Source organism: Manis javanica, chromosome 3 (assembly GCF_040802235.1).
Source record: "Manis javanica isolate MJ-LG chromosome 3, MJ_LKY, whole genome shotgun sequence".
Classification (NCBI taxonomy): Eukaryota; Metazoa; Chordata; class Mammalia; order Pholidota; family Manidae; genus Manis; species Manis javanica.
Genome location: NC_133158.1, coordinates 196209966 through 196229109, shown reverse-complemented (window position 1 = coordinate 196229109; position 19144 = coordinate 196209966). Strand labels below are relative to the sequence as shown.

At 39.4% G+C, this 19144-nt stretch overlaps 1 protein-coding gene across 4 annotated transcripts in view; it reads right to left on the bottom strand.

Moving 5' to 3' along the window:
- SH3D19 (SH3 domain containing 19) overlaps positions 1-19144 on the bottom strand; it is a 168658-nt gene that overhangs the window by 43161 nt on the left and 106353 nt on the right. For all 4 annotated transcript variants that reach the window (XR_012129616.1, XR_012129617.1, XM_073232587.1 and 1 more), the window contains exons 3-7: positions 13430-13470; positions 4522-4564; positions 2684-2822; positions 2396-2558; positions 705-1706 (exon numbers count right to left, since the gene is read on the bottom strand). Coding sequence is in view for 2 of the 4 variants with exons in the window: in XM_073232587.1 (XP_073088688.1) it covers positions 705-1706; positions 2396-2558; positions 2684-2822; positions 4522-4564; positions 13430-13470 (1388 nt within the window). In the remaining 2 variants the exon portion in view is untranslated. The remainder of the gene's footprint in view (positions 1-704; positions 1707-2395; positions 2559-2683; positions 2823-4521; positions 4565-13429; positions 13471-19144) is intronic.

Below are 19144 nucleotides of genomic sequence, written 5' to 3'. Positions count from 1 at the left end.
AAGTAGAGCAGCTTAGTTAGACAAATCAAAGATAAGCTTTACCATCATACCCTCCATCTGAACAGCATGAGGAAGGAAAACATACTCTCTGCCTCTTGGGAAATTTAATTTAGTGATCTTGGCAGGAAACTTACAACTGTGTATTTTATTTACAGAACTTTGCATTCCCTAGGGAAGATGTCCTGTGAAGATTAAAAATTGGCAACATATGATTTGGTCCTCACTCCCGGCATTGCTGCTGCCAGAGTCCACCCCAGGGCTGGTCCCTCTCCTGGCACTCCCAGTGATTCAATCTGGGGAGCCCTTCTGGGGCCACTAAATGTTCCCTGTCTATGAGGAGTTTCTCCTGTATCCTCTGAATACTGGCATCTCTGCTCGACAGAGTAAGAAACCAGCTTTACATCCATTTTAGTCCGTCCCAATCTGCTTATTCCTGGCTCATAAATAATAACAGTAATCAATATGTGTGTCTCCCTCTTTCTCTGTCTCCATCTCCCCCAACCCGATACTTTCCCTTCCCAGTTCCTACCCAGCTCCATGTTTCTTAACCTTTCTGTATTTTTCCCTGTCTCTATACACACACACACACACACACCACCCACCCACCCTCAATAAATTATGTACTGGCAACTAAAACAGCCAAGTGCCACTCAAGATCCCCTATAATGAGTTTAGATTTCCCTCCACTTCTGATTTTTACTCACCCAGAACCATCTCTGAACTAACAGACTCTTCACCCAGGTTCCCAGATGGGGTGGGTAAAACATCATCGTCAAAACTAATGAGGTCAATGTCTCCTGGAGGCTTGCTCTGCACAACTGGGACTGGGGCAGCTGGTGGAGGTCCTTCCCCCAGTGACCTGAACGCTTTGGCTTGTGATGCCACCAAGAGCCGGGGAGGAGCAGCGACAGGGCTCAGGGAAGTCGCAGGGCTGGGGTTTTCTGAGGAAACAGACTTCTTTAGCAGTAAAGGCCGGGGAGCAGGAGTTGGGACTTTCCTGCCACCATCGGGGCTCTCAGCCAGAGGCCCTCCTCCCAGACTCTCATGATTAACACGTTGTGTGAGGCCAGCACTTGGCTTCTTTGGCAATTCAGGTTTGGTTACCGGGATGCTCCCTGCTTCCTGTGCCGAGGAGAATGGGGAGAGCCCTTCCCTGGAGGCCAGCTTGAGTCTGTTTTCAGTCCAGGAGTCCCATTCTCCAGAAACTCTGTTAGCAGCTGGTTTGGGAGCCACGGCGGGTTTCCCTGAGGGAACAGCAGGCCTTGAGGGGAGTGTGCGGGGAGCAATTTCTGGTTTCTTAGGCAGACCCGAGATTTCTGTATTTGTCTGACCCTCAAATGCTTTGATCTTTGAAACAACACTGTTTTGGCTTCGCTCTGCATTCATGATGTTCATCGCGGCCTGACCATCCAAGCCGTTGGTATTGCCCAACAGAAACTGGCACTGGCTTGGGGAAGATTCCTCTTCTGTGGCCACTGGGCTGATTTTCTGGTGATTTTGCTCTTTAATGGGAGTATCTCTGGCTACTGGTCTGAGGTTGTTTTTTGATCTTGGTCTTGGCACTGGACATCTTATAGCACTGGAGTTTTCTGGACAATTCTGTGCTTCAGAATTATCAAAGACTATTAAAGGTGCCACACTTGACAGGAGATCACAGGCTGAGACCACTGGGGGAGGCTGAAGAGGCTTGAGAGGTGCCTGTAGTGCTAACAAGACCAAAACAAACAGAAAGAACTTGCAACATTACAATTTAGAAGAAAAAAAATAGAAGATACACAGACTTCTTAAATATACATGTCGAATAGCAAGAGATTTCAGTTAAGTAACAAAAAGCAATTCCAGTAACAATGGGGAAAGGTTTATACTCATTTCTTCCTGCAGGAGTATTCAAGTTATATTTATTCATATAAAAATATTCATTATATAGTATTTTAAAATACCATCAAATTCCTGATTCTCAGAATTATCACATAAACCATTACTATCTTGTCAAAACTCCAACATGTCTTACTTTATTTTCCCAAAATAATTTACTCTCATCTGTTATCCAAATACAATACTTTTTAATAGCCTAATAGGACAACTACCTTTAGCACCCCATCACATTTAAGTTACAGAATATAACATCCCTCTCAATGGGAATAACGCACATCAGCAGCATTAATAACCAAGACTTAAAAGGATGATGCTTTGGTGATAGGAACTAGGGTGAGTCCAAGAGACTGGGGCTGCAGCTTGAGAATGATCCATAATAATCACAGCAAAGCACACAGTGATTATACTGATGGGGAAGTAGAGTTCCATGAATTATGCAAAAATTGAAAATTATTTTAAAGGCTAGAAATCTACTGATTACTTCCCTAGAACTAGGTCAGAATTAGGGAAGACAAATTACTTGCATTACTTTGAGGCAGATGGTTGTCTATTTCTTCTGAAAAGTCTGTCTGAGTTGCCGAAGTAATAGTGCGCCTTGAAATGGCAGCAGCATTATTATTATTTGTAGCATTAACTTGAACTTGGTTGATTTCTTTTATGACTTGTTCATAAGATGGTGGAAGCTGCAAAATAATGAAAACTTCAGATATGTATGCGTAATAGCCAAGGTGTTACTTTCATTAACTTTAATTATCTTTAAACTTCTTTTAAAAATAACATGCAAAGAGAGAATGTGGTATTTGCTCACCTCAGCAGGAACTAGCTCATTGGTTCTCCACGGGCCTGCGGCAGAAGATGGTGGAAATCCCAGTCCTGGGGGTGGGGCTCCTGGAAACCACGAGGCCGGCCTCAGGGGCTCAGCTGCCACAATGGTGATCTCTGGGCGCCTAACAGACAAAGCCTCAGTGAGATTTAAAGGTTGGTAACAAGGTATTATTGTTTATCTGCAAATGTTCAAAGATTCATGAACACAACTACCACCCACAAAAGTTACATAAGCATGGCCACAGTCACAGGGATGACCTCTTTGGCTTGGGCTGTCTCTAACAGTACACCCAGACAGGTTTCAAGGGAGCAAATGATGGCCTCCAAGAGTTAGACATGTATCCTGAGCACACTTGGTTGACGGTTGATAAGGATAAGGACTAAGTAAGGCCCATACAATCTCTTCATTCCAGGGCTCTGCAGCCTAGCCTATAGCACAAACATCAATATACTTACTGTAGTTAGAAAAGTACACTGATCAAATAGAATTGTTTAGTTTTCTGCCATTATCAAGTACATACTTGCAATGTTTCCATATAAAAAGAGTATCTTCTTCGTCCTGCCCCACTTCTGCTCCAATTCACAGTTATCTTTAACTGTTTAGAGGTTACATGCTCACTTTCAGACCCTGATGCATGAGTCTGTGCTCCTGACCGGGTTTATATATTAATTTGAGAAGCTACAGTTACTTAGGCATGGCTCCTTTCATCATTTTCTTAACTTGATTCTACATTTCCATGTTTAAATTTTACATTTAATCGGACTGCCTAGCAAACAACTGTGTGACCCTGGGCAAATCAGTCACACTCTCTGAGCCTCAGTTTTCTCATCTAACAAATAGGAATGATGGCATCTGCTCTGCCTGTCTCTAGCACTCTTTGGAAAATGAAAATACAAATAAACAAGCACTGCCATAATCAAAACTGCATATACATGCATTCTCATGCTAGCTTGTGAAGCAGAACTTGCCCATTGATTAAATTTGAATTGCATTACCTAAGAGCCTCCGCTTGGAGCTTTTGTCTAACTAAATAAGTTACTAGTTAATCGATGTTAAGAACTATACATACATTAATCCTTATGATAACCTTATGAGGTAGGTATGATTAGCACAACTTTAATGATGGGGTTACAGAAGCTAAGCAAGGTTGGGTAGCTTGCCCAAGGTCACATGGTGAGAAAGTAGTGAGTCAGGATTTGAACTTGGTTATGTCAGACTCAAATCCTGGTTCTTTATTGCTCTATACTACTGTAAGAAATGTGAAAGCAGGGACCGTATCTTTAAAAACCCATCCACCTATTTATCTATGTGTCCATGCATCCATCCATTCTCCCACCTATCTATTGGTCCTTCCTTCTATTTATATGACAACTCCCTCCTACCCTCCTTTCCTCTCTCCAAACCAGCCATCCAGTCATGTACCCATCCAGCTCTATCCAGCTGGCCTGACTCTTTTCCTTTCTTTATTCTTCCATTTGCTTTTCTATCCTGTCATCCAACTATTTATCTACGCAACATCTACTAAGTAGCTAGGAGGTACAAAGCATTTCTTTGAAGCAGTTACAACAGTGCTTTACATGTAGCAGTTGCTTAATAAACATTTTTACAATTGACTTCAGTAAATAATAACTTGTCAAAAGAACATTTTCAGGCCTGTACTGCTTTTCTCAAGCAAAATCTTCACCATTCAAACTTACAGATTAATTCAGGAAATGTACTGATGAGGCAGAACACTGCAATACATTGTATACAGAAGAGAAATATTTCACTTAACTGATTATTAGCAGAATTTATGCCCTTTGCTATAAATATAACCATACCTCCTATCTCGGTGAAGCTCACTTTGAATAGAAGTCCGAGAAGCTAGAGAAGAAAGAAAAACTGGTATAGCACATCACTGCATTCAATAACAGTTTAAGTTTTTATAAGGCACACTATTAGAAAAGGTTAGCTTATACTCAACATCATACAGAATGTATGAATTTTAACATTCATAAGTAGAAAGGCAAATCAAAATGATCCTTTTATAAGGCATTAAGTTAATCTGAATTGCATAAGAATATACAGATTTCAAGAACTCCCAAAAGACTTTCTTTGGTTCTGAAAATAATTTGAAGAATGAACAGAAAAAGAAGACAGCTATTAGATATAAACTGCATGGTAAAATCATAAATGATGATGACATGAAATTAACAATGGGCAGAAAAAATTTAAGTATCTATTCTAATCCATTTATTTTTATAATATTTGTTTATAACTGTCTCTAACTCTGTAAAGATAGTGGAAGTGGTGAAATTTTCATCTATTTTCTAACTTTTCTGGAATTTTATAACCTTTAAGGTATTTTATTACCTAAATTAAGAGAGAACACACAAAAAAAGTATTTGAAACTTTTATGAACATGTTTATAGCACATATTAATTGTACATACAGTACTAACTTTTCCCTCAAGACTTAAACTCAAAAAGCTAGATGGCTTAAGTTTTCCAAATTTTATTTTAAAGTTAAATTAAGTTTTCAACAGACAATCTGGCAAATGTCACATATGGGATCCATATTACACACATGTGTAATAGAGAATATTACCCCTATTTTCAAGGAGCACATACTAAAGATACCTTTAAAAAAAACCTTCAAATACTTAAGATTTGTGCATAAGGGGAATTTGTTTCAGGTTAAACTGTTTCTACCAGATGCCCTCAGATCTCTCCAATACTCTACTTTTTCAATTCTTCTTGTTTGGAAAGCTTAAAGGCATGAATCTTTTCTCTCTTCCTCCTATTAACTTGTGATTCCCTCTGAACAAGGAGGCTGCCAAAGCTGGGGTGGCGAGGTTGGTCATGGGAGGAAGGAATGAAGTTTAGGCTGCGGTGGAACTGTGCCATCTGAACCTATACTGGGCTGGCAAGGCCAACCCAACGTCTGAAATGAAAACTCCTGGACCTTGAGTTGGAGGATGTCCTATCTGCCTATCATTGACGGGTTTGACTATTAATTTTTATCAAGAGCTAAACCAAGCTGAGGTGCATTTTGTCTATTGGAATAAATGAGGACAGAGAGGCTAAAGCTCTGAGTGGTGCATCTGATTCGTAAGAATAGTTTCAGTATGTCAGAGGCTCAACAAGTGTGCTACAATCATCACCATCACTAAAGCCAGAATCAGCAGACACAGCACTATTAAAAGACATCATGTTATTGTCACAAACATACCTCTTCCACGGGGCATTTTTGGTGTGCACTATTCATGAGTACTAAGGGAGAAAAAGAAGGGGTTATAGAAGAGGAAAGGGAGGAAAAAGTGTGAACTCTGTTGCATATGCCAAAAAAAGGAATTTGGGAACAAGACTGTTTGCCATGCCACTGTTTCTCCCCACTCCGTACACTTCAATGGAAAAGAAAAGTTGATGAACCATAGTTTCAGAGAGTAAAGGTATTGTCTATACAGACCAGGACATAAACACACATAACCAGAGTAAAAAACATACCTACAGTTTTTAACCACCACCACCACAAAAATCTAAAGATTATTTTACAAGATCAATTTGCTATATCAATGGGGATGAGTTTTAAAGTATGAATAAGGTATGTACGGGGTAATTCAGTTGTCAATTTACATTCTTTTAACTCAGTGGGTTTTCATTTGATTCTGCCCCTTCACACTGGGTCATTAGTTAGTAACACGTACTGCCCCTGGTTAGTGATGTGATATTCCCACTCGGGGACAGAAGGCCTCCCAACCACACTTACAGATACCCACATCCTTTGAGAATCAATGCTTTCCCTTTTCCTGCTCTGGATTTTTTTTTTTTCATACTCAACTCTGAAATCTCTTCCTTCTCTTGATCCTTACAGAAAGACTGGCACTTTCTGTCAGTGTTGAACATGTTCAGCAGCTAGAAACGCTTTATATTTTTATGGCAGATTTTCATATAGTGTCTCACACTCTGCCTAATATTTCTCAACTATCTGCTTAATCTCTTTCTCACTTTCCCAGATTAAACAGATTTGATGTAGTTGTTGCTAGAACTGAGTTTGCCACCAAAGCCCACACAGAAGAACATGTTCCTTTTAACCCCTGCCCCAGGCTGCTAGTCTTTTGAGCATTTTGGATTAAGGCCACAGAATAAAGTCAGTATTTTTGTTTAAAGTTACCTTATCATTTTACAGAAGTATTTTGAAATTTATCTGGTTAATGTGATTAAACTCTAAGTACAAAACAAATTCATATTCTGCTGTTTATATACAACTGAATCTGGATTTGCAATATTAACACTAATAAAGAAAAATCCTCCTAATTCCAACAGGATCATAAGCCTGGAAGGGCCCTCAATGATCCTCCTATTCCAATCTTACAGAAGAGGAGACTGAGATACAAAGAGGTTAATGAATTATCCCATGTCACACAGCTCCTTAGGGAAAGGGTGGAGCAGTTTGTTCCTTGAAGCAGGTTACCTCCTTGTGGAGCCAGCCCGGAGAGCTGGATGCTAGTCCTGATTCTAATAATTCAAAATTATTGATTAAGTTATGGTTGGACGAAATAAGCACAGAGAAGGACTATTACATTACAAGCATCCTTGCTTTAGTACTGCCTAACCAATGAAAATCATAATTAATAAAAAAATAACAACTGCATTTGCTTAAGACAGGGACTAAGCTAGATGTGTTTCACTTGATAACAAGAACTCAGGAGTGGGAAGCTCAATAGCTGTGTAGTCAGGATGTCTAGGCTCATAACTCAGATCAACCTTGTAAGCCATTCCACCTTCCTGAGACTCAGTGTCCCTACCATCTATAAAATGGTGTCAATACCTGCCCTGCAGAGCATTATTTATAACATATGTGAATAGCTTCTGACTTAGAGTAGGCAATGAATATTTGCTAAATCTGAATTTCAGAGAATAATTTTCTCTTAAGAAGCTGGTGCAAGAAAAAGCATGTAATTCCAGATGTATCTAATTGGAACACTTCTATGATCTTTATCCAAAATATTTAGGGCTCACAAGAACGAGCACAAAAAGCAGGACCTCAAGGCTTGACTGGAACCAGAATCACTATGAAAAGAATTTAAAATACAACCAGTTAAGGAATATTGCTTTTAAAATATGGTCAAGTCTTTCTCCTTGCCAGGGTTAGATGACTGAGTCTAGGATAGTAAAACATTTCCGTGGATTGGGTAAGACATAAATTGCTGACAACTTTTTCTTACACAACAGCAAAACAGGAAAAAGAAAAGGGGATGACACAATTATTCTTCATTCTCTAACTTACATAGAGTCATGAGAGGATCTGTTTGGCCTTCTTGCCTAAACCTCAGGAATAAATACAACCAACAACTACTACTTTTTTTTAATTTTGGTATCATTAATCTACAATTACATGAAGGACATTATGTTTACGAGGGTCCCCCCTTCACCCAGTTCACCCCACATGCCCGTTCACAGTCACTGTCCATCAACATAGTAAGATGCTGTAAAATCACTACTTGTCTTCTCTGTGTTGCACAGCCCTTCCTGTAACCCCCACACACTATACATGTTAATCGTAATGCCCCATTTCTTTTTTCCTGCCCTTATCCCTCCCTTCCCACCTGTCCTCCCCAGTCCCTTTCCCTTTGGTAACTGTTAGTCCATTGTTGGGTTCTGTGCTTCTGCTGCTGTTTTGTTCCTTCAGTTTTCCTTTGTTCTTATACTCCACATATGAGTGAAATCATTTGGTACTTGTCTTTCTCTGCTTGGCTTATTTCACTGAGCATAATACCCTCTAGCTCCATCCATGTTGTTGCAAATGGTAGGATCTGTTTTTTTCTTATAGCTGAGTAATATTCCATTGTGTATATGTACCACATCTTCTTTACCCATTCATCTACTGATGGACACTTAGGTTGCTTCCAATTCTTGGCTATTGTAAATAGTGCTGCGATAAACATAGGGGTGCATCTGTCTTTTTCAAACTGGAGTGCTGCATTCTTAGGGTAAATTCCTAGAAGTGGAATTGCTGGGTCAAATGGTATTTCTATTTTGAGCATTTTGAGGAACCTCCATACTGCTTTCCACAATGGTTGAACTAATTTACATTCCCACCAGCAGTGTAGGAGGGTTCCCCTTTCTCCACAACCTCGCCAACATTTGTTGTTGTTTGTCTTTTGGATGGTAGCCATCCTTACTGGTGTGAGATGATATCTCATTGTGGTTTTAATAAGCATTTCTCTGATGACAAGCGATGTGGAGATTCTTTTCATGTGTCTGTTGGCCATCTGATTTTCTTCTTTAGAGAACTGTCTATTCAGCTCCTATGCCCATTTTTTAATTGGATTATTTGCTTTTTGTTTGTTGAGGTGTGTGAGCTCTTTATATATTTTGTATGTCAAGCCTTTATCGGATCTGTCATTTATGAATATATTCTCCCACACTGTAGGATACCTTCTTGTTCTATTGATGGTGTCCTTTGCTGTACAGAAGCTTTTCAGCTTGATATAGTCCCACTTGTTCATTTTTGCTTTTGTTTCCCTTGCCCAGGGAGATATGTTCAAGAAGAGGTCACTCATGTTTATGTCTAAGAGATTTTTGCCTATGTTTTTTTCTAAGAGTTTTATGATTTCATGACTTACATTCAGGTCTTTGATCCATTCTAATTTACTTTTGTGTATGGGGTTAGACAGTGATCCAGTTTCATTCTCTTACATGTAGCTGTCCAGTTTTGCCAGCACATTCTGTTGAAGAGACTGTCATTTCCCCATTGTATGTCCATGGCCCCTTTATCGAGTATTAGTTGACCATATATGTTTGGGTTAATGTTCAGAGTCTCTATTCTGTTCCATTGGTCTGTGGCTCTGCTCTTGTGCCAGTACCAAATTGTCTTGATTACTGTGGCTTTGTAGTAGAACTTGAAGTTGGGGAGTGAGATCCCCCCCACTTTATTCTTCCTTCTCAGGATTGCTTTAGCTATTCGGGGTCTTTGGTGTTTCCATATGAATTTTTGAACTATTTGTTCCAGTTCATTGAAGAATGCTGTTGGTAATTTGACAGAGATTGCGTCCAATCTGTATATTGCTTTGGGCAGGATGGCCATTTTGACGATATTAATTCTTCCTAGCCAGAAGCATGGGATGAGTTTCCATTTGTTAGTGACCTCTTTAATTTCTCTTAAGAGTGTCTTATAGTTTTCAGGGTATAGGTCTTTCACTTCCTTGGTTAGATTTATTCCTAGCTAGTTTATTCTTTTTGATGCTACTGTGAATGGAATTGTCTTCCTGATTTCTCTTTCTATTAGTTTATTGTTAGTGCATAGGAAAGCCACAGATTTCTGTGTGTTAATTTTGTATCCTGCAACTTTGCTGAATGCCGATATTAGCTCTAGTAGTTTCAGAGTGGAGTCTTTAGGGTTTTTTATGTACAGTATCATGTCATTTGCAAATAGTGACAGTTTGACTTCTTCTTTACCAATCTGGATTCCTTGTATTTCTTTGTTTTGTCTAATTGCCGTGGCTAGGACCTCCAGTACTACGTTGAATAACAGTGGGGAGAGTGGGCATCCCTGTCTTGTTCCCGATCTCAGAGGAAAAGCTTTCAGCTTCTCGCTGTTCAGTATGATGTTGGCTGTGGGTTTATCATATACGACTTTTATTATGTTGAGGTACTTACCCTCATACTATACCCATTTTGTTGAGAGTTTTTATCATGAATGGATGTTGAATTTTGTCAAATGCTTTTTCAGCATCTATCGAGATGATCATGTGGTTTTTGTCTTTCTTTTTGTGGATGTGGTGGATGATGTTAATGGATTTTCGAATGTTGTACCATCCTTGCATCCCTGGAATGAATCCCACTTGGTCATGGTGTACGATCCTTTTGATGTATTTCTGAATTTGCTTTGCTAATATTTTACATCTACGTTCATCAAGAATATTGGCCTGTAGTTTTCTTTTTTGGTGGGGTCTTTGCTGGTTTTGGTATTAGGGTGATGTTGGCTTCATAGAATGAGTTTGGGAGTATTCCCTCCTCTTCTATTTTTGGAAAACTTTGAGGAGAATGGGTGTTTTGTCTTCTCTGTATGTCTGATAAAATTCCGAGGTAAATCCATCTGGCCTGGGGGTTTTGTTCTTTGGTAGTTTTTTGATTACCGCTTCAATTTCGTTGCTGGTAATTGGTCTGTTTAGATTTTCTGTTTCTTCTTTGGTCAATCTTGGAAGGTTGTATTTTTCTAGGAAGTTGTCCATTTTTTCTAGGTTTCCCAGCTTGTTAGCATATAGATTTTCATAGTACTCTCTAATTATTCTTTGTATTTCTGTGGGGTCCATCATGATTTTTCCTTTCTCGTTTCTGATTCTGTTGATGTGTGTTGACTCTCTTTTCCTCTTAATAAGTCTGGCTAGAGGCTTATCTATTTTGTTTATTTTCTCGAAGAACCACCTCTTGGTTTCATTGATTTTTGCTACTGTTTTATTCTCCTTAATTTTATTTATTTCTTCTCTGATCTTTATTATGTCCCTCCTTCTGCTGACCTTAGGCCTCATTTGTTCTTCTTTTTCCAATTTCGATAATTGTGACATTAGACCATTCATTTGGGGTTGTTCTTCCTTCTTTGGATATGCCTGGATTAGTATATACTTTCCTCTTAAGACTGCTTTTGCTATACCCCACAGTAGTTGGGGCTTTGTGTTGTTGTTGTCATCAACAAGTATTTCTTTAGTGTTTACAAAGTAACTGACCTACAAGGATTAAAAGGCAACTTTTTTTTTTAAAGAAGATGCCTCAAAGCCAGAGCTTTCCCTTTGTTTCAGCTCCTTTCTCTCTCTGCTAGGACCCTGCTTCAGCAGCTTCCTCCTCTGTCCTGGTCCGGTCTGATCTCCCCAGGGACTCCTTCCCTGCTGCCTATATATGTCCCCAGCTTCCTCATCCTAAACAGTCTATGAACACGTTCAAATCTCCTCTCTGCTTAACCCTCTTTCCTTCTCAAGCTGCAGCCCTTCCTTCCCTTGCTTACCAAATGTCATAAGAGAGTAACTTACCCCAGCTCTCCCAACTTCCACATATTCCATTCACTGTTCAAACCGAAGTGTGACTTCCAACATCAGTGTTCTCCTAAACTGCTCTCTCAAAGGTCACCACTGCCCTCCTAAGTGCCACATGCAATGACCTCTTCTCAGCTGCCTGTCATTTGGCCTTGCAACAGAGGTAAGAGCTATCTGTGGTTCACTCATTTTTTTTGGAAACCTCTCCCCTCCCTTGACCTCGAACACACAGCTGTCTCCCAGTTTTTCTATTACTCTTATCATTCTTTTTCAGCCTCTTTGGGTCACTCCTTCTTAGCTGCCTTCTCCTCAAGTCTTGCATGCACAGGGGCATCAGAGTAAGCAAGTTCCATCCTGGAGGATCTATGGGAAATCAGGTACAAATTACAATTACCAACAGAGAGATCCTGAAATCCAAGAGGGAGGAAAGGGAAGAAGCCGGAGAACAAAGGCAGCAGCCAGCAGACAGGACTTACTGACAGGAGGTCCTCCTCCTCAGCAGGGTTTTTTGGGTCATGCCTTTCTTGCCCAGTGGTCCCTTAAAGGGACAGCTTGGCTTCAGAATGAGTATTTTCCACGACTCTGTCCTTTGTCGTCATCTTTATTCTCTATACTTTCTTCCTAAATGTTTACCTATTTCCAGGGTTTTGCCTATAACCTTGAATACCCCAAATTATATCTCAAGAAATTCTTGCCTGAATTCCCAGCCCTAATTTCCTTTTCAAATTGTATCCATGCCCCTTCTCCCCAACCCCTCACCCCAAAGGCTCGAAGGCATGTTAAGCTGACATGAATTCTTCATTTTCATATCTGAATTCCTTTCAACATGAACCTTGGCATTCCCACATCTTTGTAATTCACCACCACCAACAGAAATGAAATGTGGAGAAATATGGACTATCTTTCTATATTGCCACCTTAAATTTTTTCACTGAAGTGATTCAAATGCATGAGCTTTGCAACCTGTGTATATCCTAAATTCATAGTAAACATTACAAATTATGTTTCTAAAAATAGGATACCTTCTCAGGTAGTGACCTCAGCTCAAATAATGTGAACAACATCTAAAATCCCTTCTTTATTTTTCTAACAGGTAATCCATGTTCTATTGGGAAAAGGGACCTTTGTAGAGCCTTTTATTAAAAAACAACACAGAGATCCCATGCCAAGAGCAGGTTTTAACAAAGAGGTAAAGCTTTAACCAAAAAGTAAAGTCAGAAAGTATGAATGCACCATTTTGAAGAGAATTCTATTACAGCACTTCATTTTTGTATGTAACAGTGTGAGCCAATCTCCATAGATATTTATACAGTTAAATAAAAATATTGTGGAAACAGATGAATAAAAAAAATGACAGGGTTTGGTATTTTTTAAGCCCATTAGATGGGCTATAGAAATGGTTACCTATAGAAAATGGTTACATAAAATTTGTGTTAGAATCACAGAAACTGACTATATGACCCAGATTTTTTTTTTTTTTTTGCAGGTTAGTTCTGTAAGAGAAGTATACTATCCTGAGGAACTGGCTTACTAATAAACAAAAGTTGCAAAGAAATCTGAAAAACTAGCTGTTTGTCTAAAATGGTTTATTATTCCTTAGAAGCTACTCTTGTTGGATCCTTCGTAAAATTCATCAGTTACAATCACTTGCTGGAAATCTAAGTCATCATTTAAAATTATTACAGAGGAAAATACAGAGCAAGGAAAAACAAACTTACATCTCTTGATTACCGCTCTAATGGATGACAAGGGTCCTTGGCTAGAAAAAGAGAAAGAAAACTTATCACATATTCATTAATCCTTTGAAGAATAATCATTCATAATGCTAGGTCATTGCTGGGACTCAGTATGGCACCAAACAGCAAACCTGATACATTAGTTACTGTATCCTCTTTGCAGAACACAAATTTAAAACCTTTAAAAAATTGTCTTTAATATTTGAAATGTTTTATGGGAAATGCACAGGCTGGTGAAATATATATGCAGTATATAAGTAAAATTTTGCTTTAAAATTGCTTTCACAACCACCTACATACTATGTTTTCCAATGAAATTCTGGACACTGCTTGAAGTTAGGTAGCAATTACATGGTACTCAAAAGAATTCTGACCCCCTTTCTCTCTTTTAATATAAATTTTTATAATCAATTTAACCTAAACTAACACAATTTTCTTACTAAGATTAGAATTAAAAACCTAAAATTAAAAATGTTTTGGTTGCTTTGTATTTTGTTCAACCAGTGGTTCTGGCTGCCAGATTGTAACCTTAGGCAAGTCACAGAACCTCTGAGCTGTTTACTTACTGCTTAAGACCTCTAGTTACAAAGGTTTATGCTCCTAGTTTGTGAGGTGGTTGGTTGGTTTTTAACTTTATTAAAACAAACTGGGATGATTTTGAAATCATTTAGAAAAAATATACAACCTTGAAAGCTTACTATCATTTAGAAAAAAACCTTGTTTAAAAAATTCTTTACTTTTTAAAAGAAATTTACATTCTTAAATTTATGCTTGTGGTAATCTGTATAAATCTTCTTGCTGTTTCTTAGGCAGATAAGCTACAATTAAAGGAAGATGCAACAACATATCGGTTCATCTTATGGGAAGGGTACCTAAAGAATATACTCTGCTAGACAAGAAAATAAAAAAATTAGCTCCATGAAGTTTACAATATTATGAAGCTAGGACCATAATATAAAAAAGTAAGTATTTTCAGCAATGTTGAATTTTTTTTAAAAAAGTTCTTGAAAGCTTTCTGTAAACAATATCTTGAAAAAAAATTAGTATAAGGTAATATAGAAGAGGTAACAGCACTAAAACACAAATAGGTCGACTGGAGGTCATAGGAGAAAATCCTTGGTGCAAAAGTGGAGAAAATCTGCATGTTAATACTATACCTGTTGATTCATGTACAGTAATTCAAAGCATCACAGTCAGTACGTAGAGGCAGGGCCAACAAAGCCAAAGTTCATGTGTGCACAGGCAGAACCTATGCCTAGGAGATGTTTCTCAATGTCTACATGATCATCTCCTTGCTTGCTACATCTGATTTGGTAGAATGTTGTTATTATCATTTAAAAAATTTCCTTCATTAGCGTTGTGAAGGAGGAAGGTGTATTGACTGGGGTGGAACATGGTAGGTGTTGTGTCAAACTGCTGCCCTCCCAAAATGATATGTTGAAGTTTTAACCCGTAGGACCCCGGAATGTGACCTTATTTGGAAATAGGGTCATTACAGACGTAACTAGTTAAGATGAGGTCATACTGGAGCAGGGTGGCCTATAGTCCAGTAGGACTGGTGTCCGTAGAAGAAAACCATGTGAAGATGGAGACTGAGGACTGGAGAGGTGCAGCTGCAAGCCCAGGACTGCCTGCAGACCAGCAGAAGAGGGAAGAGGCAAGGAGGGTTTCTCTTGTGCATTTCAGAAGCACGGCCCTGATGACACTTTGATTTCAGACTTCCAGCCTTTGGAGCTGCAAGATAAATGCCATCATTTTAAGTCACCAAGTTTCTGGTACTTTTGTTATGGCAGCGTAGAAACCTAGGAAGAACATAAGGGGGCCTTCAGGGTGCTGAGTTGATGTGATAATTCAGTGAACTGTACACTTTCTGCACTTTTCTGTATCTTAAGCTTTTAAAGCTGGGAGTAGAAACCTTGGCACAAAATAGAATTTTGACTCAGGTCAGCCCAGGATCTATAATTCTCAAGCTTTGCAGCATTAAGTTTAAGCTACATCTACAAACCAACCAACCAATCAGCCAGTATCTTTTGTCTAAAACATTTTCCAAACTCTAAAGTTTAAAGTTCCCCTTTAAACATTAACAGGTTTGGTAATGAGGAAAATGAAAAGGAGGACTGTGGTCAAATACATCTCCATGGGAAGCAGTTCTGGGAGGCGCTGGAGCAGCCACTTGGCTGGGCAGGGCATATAATTTCTGTATCTTAAATGTAGCTATAGATGCAAAACTGTTGGTTTTGAAGACGACCTTTTATCTTCATCTTTCTGCAGAGAAAAAAGCTACTGGTGAAGGTACCATCCTATAGTCTTAAGAAAAAGCCTAATGGGAGTGCTTTCTCCAGATGAGCTCAGGCTCATGTCTAGTCTGGGGACCTCCAGGAAAAGTGGCCACTGCGGGATAGCGGCCACAGCCACGTGACGATTAATCAGAGGAGGGGAACACTCTTGAGGGAGCTAGTTCTAGAGTCCAACTGTCCATGTTCACTCAGTGCCTCCACGTGCTAGCTGGTGTGACTTTGTGCCAATTATTAGCTTCTCTAAGGCCCTTGTTTCCTCATATTTAAAAGCAGGAATAATTCATCTCCTTCATCAGGTTGTTTTGAACAGTAAGAGGGAGAATCCATTAAAGCATTTTACACAAAGCCTAGAACAAAGTGCATGTTCAAGGTACGTGAGCTGCTATTATCATTATTCATGTTTGTTCATAATCTTTAGGGGCATCACAAAATATCTCACAATACGTACAACCCGTGATAGGCTTTCACTTTGCGGTCTGATTTCATACAGATTGTAAGCCTAACAGCTTATGGGTTTAAAGTTTTTTTTCCTTTGAGTTTACTTTGCTCTCCTCTGGCTTCTGTTGTTCAGATGGAACCCGAACCCAGGCTACCCCACAGCAAAACAGAGCGCCAAAAACTCCATCCTCATTCCATCTTGAACTTATAAGCCTATGTCCTGGCCCTCAGCAGAGCTAACCCAGATCTTCTGCCTTCTGCTCTTCAAGCACTGTGGCCCCTATCATCAGGTGCCCTTGCTCTCGGTTGGGCAGATAAAACCACTCAAGATATGATCATCAGAAACCCCCCCAGGAGGGCAAAGGGCTTGCAGATCCTGAGGAGGAGAATCAAAATAAAAGTTGGGTCAAGCCAGAATTGTTTCCAGTCTCTGTTCTGATGATTCATCTTTCTCCAGGACTCCGGGGGGCTCCTCCTAGCTGTGCAGAGACCCTGTCTATCCTTTCTTCCTGCTCTCTTACAAAAAGCACTTCTCAGGCTGTTCTGTAGGATCATTCTCTTACCTGTTACCATTGCATTTGTATATGAACCTTAATTAGTTAAGTGTTTTTAAGAAAGAAAATTACATTTTAAAAGTGTTTCTTAACCTAGTGAAGTTATTTTCTAATTAAGATTTCAACGATGAAGATGACGGAAACAGCTTATTATATGTGCCAAACAGACCATCTATTTTATAAATGAAGAACAGAAGGCTTAGAAATTAGGTACTGTGTCTGTAGTCACACAGCTGGTAAGTGCCAGAGCCACATGTGAAATCCATTATTGCCTGACTATAGTCTAAAAGTCTGTAATTCAGGTTTGGGTAGCTGGGTAAAAGTTTCTGTTTGTTCCACAAAGTTCAATATGCAGGCAGCACCTTCTATGCAAAAGATGATCCAAAAAATACCACAATGTCTCATCCAGATTCTTCAGGTAACAGAAGAAAGCAAAGGGTTGCTAGGTTTGACATTTTGATGTTGTGAAAAACAGCAAAGCAAACCTCAATGGTCATTCTTAAGCTCAACTAAGAAAATCCAACCTCTCTTTTTATTTTGAATCATGTTTTATTTATCATAATAAAAGATTTGAAACAATTAATTATACAACTTTCAAAGCAAGAGCATGTTTCCTGGTTTAAATTCTTTCCTCCCCCACCCCTTCTTTGGTGAGGAAAAAGTTGTTTTCCCAAACCAGTCATGGAAGTCGCTGGGTTTAGCTTGCTTGGGACACAGATCAGAATAATGCCTACAAGTGCCCACTGTTGTCATCATATCTAGTTTTGGAGTTCTTTCTGTGTGCAGACGTAACTGAATATATTTTTTAAAATGCATTATTTGCAAAAAAAAAAAAATCAATAAAGGCATGGCATATCATTGGAATACCAGTCAGTAAAGCCATTAGCCATTTAACTCCTTTTAACAAGGAGTTAAGCTAATATGATGTAGAGGAGCAGCCCTCTCGTCAAGGTGATAAACCTGCCAGTGATAAAACGTTTGTCTCCTTGCACCATCTTCTCTCAACATTTAGATCAATTCATCTCCATTTCATAGCAGTGAAGTTAGACCACATTGGTAGAGGTATTCTGTCTCCTCCATGCTCTCACACATCCAGTATCTATTACATGTATAATATGTACCATGCACCAGGAATGCCCTGAAAGCAGACTCTGACCTCAGGGAGAAAGGCAATCATTACAACTGCCTTTCTATTAGTACTACACAGGGATAGGCACAAGGTGCTATGGATGCAGAGAAGATATACCACTTGATCTTGGGGTCTGAGGAAAGGCTTCCAAAATGTGATTTGTGTCTTGACTGAGCCCTGAAGAATGTGTGGGAAGAAAGGCTTGGAAGACGGAGTGTCAGACGACATGTGTAACAGACCAGGGGTGTGGAGACAGGTAAGCATGGTTGGAGCACAGCATATGAAGAAGCCATGGTAAGAGATTAAGAAGTGACTGGAACTCAAATGCCATGTCAAAGGGTAAGTGAAAACATGCTATTGAGGGAAGTGATGATACCAGACATCACCAACCAAGTTAGACACTAAGAATCCATGGGTTGAAGATATGGCAGCAAAGTGTTTCAAAAGCAATTAAGAATTTGTCTGGGACATCTTCCTGAAGTTACCTGGTCTGTCTGTTTGCACCAGCCATTGTGGTTGTGGCATGCCTGACTTCTTAAAGGGTTTAGTTATATGAGTGCTGGTATTCTGTATCTTGAATTGTGGGCATATCCACATTTTTAGGAACTAAATTATGTAGATGATAGGATTTGACAAGCTAATATTGGATGGATGAGATAAATAATGAGTGGATGCAGAGAAGAGATGGTAGAAGCAAGAGGAGGTTTCTGTAAGTGCCAGAAAGGCACTGGAGAAGTCTGCAGTCTTACTCATGCATCAGTTCTTCATTTATGGACCTCTCACTATATACTCAGCAATATATCACAAACTGGGGACACCAATATGAATAATATACAATCTCGTCCCCCATGAAGTATGCGGTCTTGTTGATAATTCAATAAATAAAATATAACAACAATGTGAAAGAAAATGTTATATAAGATATTATGGGAACTTTGAAGAAGGGCATCTAAATTTAGCCCTAAGAGAGTTGAAGGAAGCATGGAGCTGATGCTTGAATAGAACTAGTGCAGGGTACTCAACCGGCCACTATACTGACATTTGGTAAGGAAGGGGGGTTGTCCTGTGTATTACAGGATGACAAGCAGCATCCCCAGCCTCTACCTACTAGATGCCAAAAGCATACTTACTTACCCCGCCTCCCTGCCAGTTGTGACAACCCAAAGTGTCTCTAGACACTGCTAAATGTCTCCTGGGGAGGAAATCACCCCCAGAGAACCACTAAGTTAGTGGCAACAAAACAGAGTTAACAGGATTTATATGGACAGGAAGGAAGATG